The sequence below is a fragment of the Microchirus variegatus genome, assembly GCF_963457635.1.
Source record: "Microchirus variegatus genome assembly, chromosome: 16".
NCBI classification, from domain to species: Eukaryota; Metazoa; Chordata; class Actinopteri; order Pleuronectiformes; family Soleidae; genus Microchirus; species Microchirus variegatus.
The window spans coordinates 10,428,168-10,437,617 of NC_139817.1; the positions used below are offsets into that span (position 1 = coordinate 10,428,168).

General features: G+C 40.3%; 1 protein-coding gene across 2 annotated transcripts in view; it reads left to right on the plus strand.

The window, feature by feature from the left end:
- The window catches only part of lhx6a (LIM homeobox 6a), a 13,606-nt gene extending 5,559 nt beyond the window's left edge, over positions 1-8,047 (plus strand). For both annotated transcript variants that reach the window (XM_083902090.1, XM_083902091.1), the window contains 5 exons: positions 5,410-5,630; positions 5,994-6,094; positions 6,223-6,318; positions 7,637-7,811; positions 7,928-8,047. In XM_083902090.1, coding sequence (XP_083758216.1) covers positions 5,410-5,630; positions 5,994-6,094; positions 6,223-6,318; positions 7,637-7,811; positions 7,928-8,007 — 673 coding nt within the window. In that variant the 3' untranslated portion in view covers positions 8,008-8,047. The remainder of the gene's footprint in view (positions 1-5,409; positions 5,631-5,993; positions 6,095-6,222; positions 6,319-7,636; positions 7,812-7,927) is intronic.
- Positions 8,048-9,450: the final 1,403 nt, after the last annotated feature.

The window sequence follows — 9,450 nt, forward strand, 5'->3', positions numbered from 1 at the left end:
TTTTAATAACCTGCAGCAGTTCATAAATGAAGACAAAGTTTTTTTTACAGGTTTTAATAATTAATAACTACTTCCTACACGGAAAAAGTAATTCAAGAACATATCTCGTGCCCCAATTCTCTTAACATAAGGGAAACACACACACACACACATGCAGGACAATGCAAAATGATGACAAAACTATACTTAAAAACAAAAAAAATGCTTCAAATAATTAAAATGTTCTCACATTTTTTCAAATATTCATATATTTATATATCTTGGCCACTTTAGGTTGGATAGTTTTTTTTAAAGTGTAAATGAAATGTTATCACACACACAGAATTATAATATTTGTAATAGTCCCAGTTTTTTCATGACAAACGCACATTAATACACACAAAAAAACATGCAATTTAAGGTTAGCTTTCGTGCATTCATTTGACGTTTAGTTATACGTATTAAGACTGTGGCTGTTTGGAAATCAAGTAATCAAGTTTTTTTCTAACGCATGAATAAAATATGATTACAGCTTCAAGTGTATTTAAAACACAATTAATCTACGGATTAACACTGCTCGGTATTTCATCCTAAAAAAACAAGAAGTCACCTTTAATCCCTTATTGCTTAGATTTAGCTCTCCGCATGCACATCGATGTAATTTATTAAAATGTTTATATATAGAAATATATATAAAATATAATAAAACGTTCACTGCAGCTCAAGATACAACAAGCAAAGTGGTGATACATCACATTTGACAGTCTGTGTATTCTGCAGACGAGAATATTATTCAAATACTGCAATTTCTTTAACTCAGTGTGGCTACAATCTGTGGGCAAAAGCTGTCTCATTTGCATAATAACATGTGTAAGTTTTCCATTAGAGTCACTTGGGAATGATGGAATGATTTTTATATATATATATAAGAATTTCTTGCATTAACAGTGAATCTGGCTGCAGGCGGGCGGGCGGACGGGAGGGAGGGTGGCCCTGCTGTACAATGGTTACTCCTGTAAATACAAACTGTAATCTGGGGTTTAGGCCAGATTGTAACTGGACGGACTTAAACACCCGTATGAGTTCAGATCCTCCGGGCGGACTTGAAACCTCTGGAGATGTTTCCTCATCTGTGTCAGCCTCTCATCTGGCTTTGGACTGACAGCTGCTTTAATGGGGCGTAATAGCAGGAAATCAGAGCGGGGTTTCCCTCCATGTACCTGTGTGTGTGTGTGTGTGTGTGTGTGTGTGTGTGTGTGTGTGTGTGTGTGTGTGTTTGTATTTCAGTATGGGGGTGCAGCACAGAGAGTTGTAAAGTGCCTCACAAGCCCATGTTAGGCCTTCAGGGGCCTGCTATCACACACACACACACACACACACACACACACACACACACACACACACACATGCGTATATACACGCACTACCCTTTTCTTTATTAGCCTCCTCCCCTCACCCCTCACCCCTCACCTCCCTTCACCCCCTCCCTCCCTCTCTCGTCTCACTCCCATAGAAACCTCATCCTTGTCCGAGAGCTGCAGGCCACACAGGAAGTTGCACTGCTGCACTAATCAGGGGAACCATGGGATACGGACACTGTAACCAGAGTCAACGTACGGAGGGAACTTTGTGGCTTAGACATGTTTGTGCGTGCGTGTGTGCGTACATGTGTGTGCACTGTGGTAATAATTATTCATCAACCTACCTCTGGTTAGCTGATTAGGTCTCCATAGCAACAAAGATGTAGCACGAGTACAGCGAGAGTATGGTTACGCAGTCTCACACATTACTGGACGCGATCACTCGGAGAAGAAGTGTAGGGATGAATGATTTGGAGAAAATGTCTTATTGTGATTTAATTTGGGATGATTTAGTCTTTTTAGTCAGTTTTATTTATAAAAACCTTATAAAAACACCTTGTACAAAGGGAAAAAGATGGAGGAACATCCACAAAGGAGGGATCCCTCTTTCAGACATGCTCAAGATTCAATTCTGTATTCACTGTGTACTAGATTTAAAACCGATTTTGGAGCATTATCATTCACAGCACCATTAAAACATCCATATTTTTAATCCAAGGATTACATCACATCAAGAATATAGTGATATTGCAAAGAAAGCAACCTAGTTAAGTCATTTTTACACAGAGATTAGAGCTATGTTTTAGTAAAAAAGGTGTCTTTTATGGTCAGGGTTAATATTCCAGAGCTTCATAATATGCTAAATCAGTGAAAAGAAGCTGTCTGCACGATATTTAGATCACTTTTTCTCCCCCAGTCTTAGATTTCCAACACCGTAAGGCCGAACACGAACCTCGCGCCTTGAAAAAACCGCAGAGTCGAGAACAGGGGGAAACTCTCTCAGGACAAATCTAATAGAGATTAGTGTATTCTCACAGCACATCAGCAATAATCCAAAAAACATGTACCTCCTCAAGCTCTCTCTCTCTCTCTCTCTCTCTCTCTCTCTCTCTCTCTCTCTCTCTCTCTCTCTCTCTCTCTCTCTCTCTTTCAGCAGCAGGTGAATGACTGTGCTAAAAAAGAAATTGTAAAGATTAGACCAAAGAAGTGGAGCAAATAGAGGAGAGGTCTGGGGGCAAAAAAAAAAAGGGAGGTTTCTGCGGTGTGTGAGTGATACAGAGACCATGAGGATTGACAGTGCTCCAAAATAAACACCAGGTTTTTGGTACAGAGACAAAACGAGATAAGGGGGGAGAAAAAAAGACATAGTGGAAGGAGGGAGGGAGGGAGGGGTTAGTGGAGATGAAGACAGACGACAAGGAGGAGGAGGAGGAGGAGGAGAGAGGGGGTTAAAGGGATGATTTTTCAGCTTTTCTGGGTCCTGTCTCGGAGCATGAAACTGACAGGCTGTCATGCCAGATTAGCCGACAGCTTTTCCACAGTGTTTTTTTTCTTCTTCTTCTCCTCTTTACTGTAGAAACAGGCAGGGAAATTCTCCATAACAATATAAAATGATACGTACGTACATACCGTACAGGAAGCCATGGAGTCGATTTGTCTCCGGAGTGGCTTTATTAAGTTACAAGAGCTTTGCTTTTTCTTTTTTTTCTTCCTTTTTTTTTATTTTCTCTCTCTCTGTGACAACTTAAGCTTCTCTGTAAGTGCCATGTCAGCAAATTTCATTTCAAAGTCACCACAAATACTTTTTTTTGGAGGGTTCCCGGTGCTCTCTAACGTCGAAGCATCGCAGCGATCTGTCGTTATGTGGAAATTGTCGCGCTAATTCGCGATACTTTGTCGAACCCCCCCCTGTCAGAGTCAGACGCGAGGCATGGATAATGACTTACAAATATTCTCGAGCGCACAACGTGTATGAAAATGCCACTTCTTGGCCAACAGGCTCGCGTATATATACGCGAGGAGGGGTACAGGGCTGGTGGGAGGTTATAATGTGCTTTCATTCCAGATAGAGTGGATTTGAGTGCACTGATGAGCTGCCAAACCCACTCACTTGGCAGCACTCGTGCTCTCCTGCGCCCTCGTCATCCTGCTCTTTCGCTGCCATCCGCGCTCTTTACTTTTGCCGTTTTTTTCCGCCGAGACTCCCTGCCTCGGCCTACTTACCTCCTCTCTCCTCGTCAGCTCTCTCGCTTTCCGATTTCAAGTCATGTTTGCGATGTTTTCTTAAAACATTCTCAGTTCCTGGATCACTCGCTGCTTTTAATTTGTGCCAGTTGTTTTTTTTAAAGCATAATGCTGGCTGTATACAGTTTGCCACTATGTGCCTCATGTTTAGCTCCTGAGGTAGCACTTTTTCAAGCTCTGAAAAAAAAAACTCTGCCGCCTTCACCAGAATTGGCAGCTGCTCACCCCACCCCCACCCCCACCCCTCAAAATGGCTCCGAGCCGATACCACGTCAAAACCGAAAAAACCCATGATGTACTTTTTAAAAGAGGAGAATGATCACTTTAGATTTTGGTGCAGAAGAGAAAATTGCTATGATATGTCAGTTGCAGTTAAGTGTGTTTGATTGGGGGACATTTCTCAGTGCCAGAAAGGTTAAAGAGTCATATACAGTATATTTGTTTTGTCTTTTGAACACGTCATAGTGGGAAAAAAAACTGTAGGTTTCTTTAAATAAATGTAACACAAATTCTCTTTTTAAAAAGATGTACATTGTAGAGTAGAATTAAAGTTGCACAAGAGAAAATGGAAATTGAATTAAATTTATAAATAAACCACAAGTTGCCCAAAGTGCTGTACAGTAACGATAACCTTTTAACGGCGAGCGTGTATCGCAGACGACACGTTTGCATCACCGCAGTTGCGCAACGGTTTGTGCTCTCGCGAAAAAATCCAGTGGTTTGTGAAAGCTGAGAAAGTTGCACGTCAAAGCACAACATTGTGGTTATTACGGCGATTTCACACGCGCTGTTGCAGGAAGTCGGCGAATCAGCGTTTTTTTTAACACCAGTTTACATTTTTTTTTTGGACATTGAGACATAAACTCAAACATAATGTTGTTTTAAATATGTTTTATACATTTCAAAATAGGCAAAAGCACTTACTCACAGAACATTTTCTGGCTCGAAGATAAGCTATAAGCTATGTTAAAGGGCTAAAATCTATAAAGTATAAAAAGTAACATCTCACACTGTGTTAAAAGCCAAGGGGAAAAAAGTAAAAGAAAGCTGACGGAACATGAATGTTATTGTTTTTATCATATCTATGGCAATCTTCTCTCACATGAACACAAGTTTCAATATTTCAAGAAAAAAAAAACGTTTAAGCCAAAAAAATTTGATTTATAACACATTTCCTGCTTTTATTCTCTTTCTTTTTCTGCAACTCCACATGTCTCTCACCCTCTCCTCTTGTGTGTGTACCTCCCCTGCACAGCAGTAGATCAGGTGGTTTAAGTTTATGTGCTGCCTGATCTCACTGTTACTATCAGTTACAGCGCGCGTGATGTGGACTGATGTCATCCACGTCTTTCTTCATCTTCCACTGTGTGTAAAAACCACCCTGGCTTACGTATGTCGGTGTGTGTGTGTGTGTGTGTGTGTGTGTGAGTGTGAGTGTGTGTTTGTGCGTGGGAGCATGTGTGTGTATATGTCAGGGTCTTCACGCATCAGCCAGGAAATTGCAGGTGTTGGTTTGTTTGCGTTCAAGGCTCAGCTTGCAGCCACAGTCTGGAGTCCTTTTTGAAGGCCACATCCTCCTCAGAGGTTTCTTCCTCCAAAGCGTAAAAAAACAGTCATTTTCAAATTCAGCTTTAGTAAAAAAAAAAAAAGGGGGTTCTAAAAGTCTGTATAATTCTGTGTGTGGACTGGCCCTATAAGATATAAGGGTCACGATGATAAAATATCATCGACTGCTGCAACTCTCTGTGCCAAAATGGTGCCATCTACAAACACATAATTCCTCTCTGCTGGTTTTCTCTTGCTTCTCCTCGTCTCTCCCTCACAGTAGGTTTGGTACTAAGTGCGCTCGCTGTGGGCGGCAGATATACGCCAGTGACTGGGTGCGCCGCGCGAGGGGCAACGCGTACCACTTGGCGTGCTTTGCGTGCTACTCGTGCAAGAGGCAGCTGTCCACGGGAGAGGAGTTTGGACTGGTGGAGGACAAGGTCCTGTGCAGGATCCACTATGACACCATGGTGGAGAACCTCAAACGAGCGGCTGAGAGCGGTGAGTCGAGGGTTCCATGGCCCCAAAAAACTGTCTACAACAATTCTTCTCCAGATGTTTGCTCAATGTTTGTCTCAAATTCGTTTTGCATAAATAGGTTTTGTGATCACATGCCGAATTAATCACGACATAGTTAGAATTTCTCTTATTTACTAATAAAAATATTTACGCCCACGCTTCCGATATCTGCTATATTTAGCGTGTTTATTCTTCATTTCTCAGCGGTTCTCATGGATACCCGCAGGATTAGTGATTCGTCATGTTATGAAAGCACAGGGGCGAGACTGTGGTGTGTCTCATGAGTGAATATACTTCCTTAAAAATCACGTCATCTGATGTCCATCCTTGTGTTTTTTTTTTCAGGCAATGGCATCACGTTAGAAGGAGCGGTTCCAACAGAACAAGACAGTCAACCCAAACCTGCCAAAAGGGCACGGACGTCCTTCACTGCAGAACAGCTACAGGTCTCATCTAAAATCTATGCAATTTTTTTTAGACTTGAAGCCCATCCACCATTATTAAAATGACACCATGTTGCTTTACTGGCTTTAATGACACAATTAACACATGCATATCTTATCTCAACATGCAGATCATGCAGGCTCAGTTTGCCCAGGACAACAACCCCGATGCCCAGACGCTACAGAAACTGGCCGACATGACGGGCCTCAGCAGGAGAGTCATACAGGTCAGTGTGCAGACATCCACGCTAACCTGCTAATGTTATAAAACTGGATGGAGCTCAGGATAATCAATAGAATAAGGCAGACATTATGCAAAGAAAATCAAACCATGCAACGGATACAATGAGAAAAGGCTTTACTGGTTCCTAGACTTTGAAATGGAATGCCCTCTCATTTAATCTGCACCAATGCACCTCAACATGGGCTTTTAAATCACCATTAAAAACACAACCTCTCCTATTTGTTTTCATTGTTTATTTTATAGTTTTATTTATTAGTTTTATTGTATATGTTATTTCTAACTCAGCAACATTTCGATCAATTTCACACTGAGATAAGGTGTAAATCTATATCTAAATTTTCTTTGGTGAAATATTGCATACATGCCTTATCTTTTCCAATGTTAAATGAAACGGTACTTGTTTACGGAAGTGAAATTCATGACACAAAACTTTTGGGTTGTGTATATGAAAACAATTTTAGATCTTCCATTGGTAGAAAATAATAAAACTGTCGTACCATAATTATTTTTATATTTATTTAATGTATTACCTTATTTCACTTTGTTTTCAATACTTAGGTCGGTAGATAGCTAGCTTGCAATGTCTTCTCTTAGCTAACTTTAAGTTAACAGATAGATAGATAGATAGATAGATAGATAGATAGATAGATAGATAGATAGATAGATAGATAGATAGATAGATAGATAGATAGATAGATAGATAGATAGATGGATAGATGGATAGATGGATAGCAATAGCTTCTCTTAGCTAGCAATGTCTTCTTCTTTTAGCTAACTTTAAGCTAACAGATAGATAGATAGATAGATAGATAGATAGATAGATAGATAGATAGATAGATAGATAGATAGATAGATAGATAGATAGATAGATTATTGTAATTATTACATAAATTGTCAATATATTCATTGAAATATGAATATGTGGTATTTACACATATTTTTCATGTCATTCATGATATATACAGTACTGTGCAAGAGTCTCAATCTACTATTAGATTTGCTGTTTTAGTAATGCTGCCATGAAGTTTTAAAATACATAGCTTCTATCTACAGGTTAATTCGTCAAGTATTTGGTGTGACCTACCATTACACTTATATACATAAACACATACAAACAATAACACTTAACTCTCTTAAACCAGAGAATCTGACAGACATAAGCCCCACACAGCTTGTGTTGCCCTGAAGCTTTTGCACAGTAATGCATATATATATATAGTTTTTTTTTAATCCTTTCGATTAAATCATTTTCTATTAAAGAATATAGCAACATGATGTCTGGTTACATTGCGTCTTCATAGGTGTGGTTTCAAAACTGCAGAGCAAGACACAAAAAGCACACGCCCCAGCACAGTGGGGCTCCGCAAGGTCACCCGCAGTCCAGAATACCCTCGTCCCTGCCCGATGAGCTGCATTACTCTCCCTATGGCAATCCTGAGCGGGCACGGATGGTGGCCCTTCATGGGTACATTGACAGTGAGTTATGATTTAATTTTTAAACGAAAGGGCCGCACAGATTTCTGATTTCGGTACGTCATTGTCTTTCATTTTGTGATTTTAAGATCAGTTGTCTGTTTTTTTTGTTTTTTTAGGTCATCCCTTCTCTGTGCTGACCTCACAGAGTCTCCCTCACCAGGCCATGTCGCTGCCCCAGCTCCCCCTCAGCCGCTAGCACTCCACTATGACCGCCATGACCCCTCGCCTCCGCACCCCAACCCTTCATCTCCCATCAGTAAACGTCTGCCGTCGGTGTGACCCGGAGGTCAACCAGTCAGAGTCAGGATGGGGGGGGGACAAAACTTCACAATCCCACTTGGAAACAGAAAAGACATTTGTTTTTGTCTCTCTGAGGACAGGAATTATCCCACCTGCAGCCAGTTTGACAAAAAGAGACAACGATTTTTCACGATTTCACCACAATAAAAAGGACCCATTTCGCTTCAAGTGAACGGCGTCCTCCACTGTACTCGTCATCCACGCTCTGACTTTGAAGGTGGAGGGAGCTTTAAAAGGATGACACTGATCAGGGAAGCAGGACTGACGCCTCTCGAGTGCTGTCAGGATGTTGAAGAAAAGACAAAGAGGGGGACATTTAAGGGGGAAATGCCAGTGCGGCACACGGCAGACCACATTTAGAGGTAAGACTCCGCCTTCTTTATTTTCTCCAAGCAACCATGAAGGAAAATATGTTAAAACCGCTAAAACATGTTCTTTTTTGACAAAAGTGTTTCCATGGCATTTAAAAAAAAAAAAAAAAAAATCTTCCCAGCAACATTTAGGTCAAATTCACACTGAGATTAGGAAGAAATATTGCGTGCCTTATCTTTTTCCAACGTTAGACGAAACCGTACTTGTTTTACGGCAGTGAAATTCATTCATGACAAAGCAAGGATTTTGGGGGTTGTGTATATGAAAATAATTTTAGATCTTCCATTGGTTAGAAAATAATAAAACTGTCGTAGCATATTGATTTCTTTTTTTTGTTTGTTTTGTTTTGTTTATCATGAAGGAAAAAACCACAAAGCACAAAGTCTCTGCTCGTGTATAATTTTTAATTCTGGGTTTGATGGTATAGAATGAGGATTTTAAAACCGCCACGATCCTGTTACACAGAAACAGAAAATCTGATATGTTACAAGTTACATATTTTTATATTTCAGGTGTTTTTGTCATTAATTTATGATTTTAAATTCCCTTGTTTGGCGTCTGTGTGTGTGTTTTGTACATTGAGGGAAATGGAGTACTGGTACAAAATAGACAGTATAAAACAGACTGGGGTGTACATAGTAAGAAATGTGTGTGTGTGTGCGCGCACGTGTGTGTGTGTGTGTGTGTGTGTGTGTGTGTGTGTGTGTGTGTGTGTGTGTGTGTGTGTGTGTGTGTGTGTGCGCAGGGGTAGAAAGTGTGCATCTGTATTTTAGTGCCATGGCCGATGTGTGAAGAACAGGATCCAACAAGACCTCAATGTCCTTGTATTTATTGAGATGGTAAATCCCTGTAAAGCACTTTTTTTTCCCTCCCCCTCCTCTGAAAATGTTTTTGTTTTTTGTTAAAAAAAAAACATGAAATGGAATGAAACAAAAAGTTTATTTGATAGACTGTGCATCATTTATGT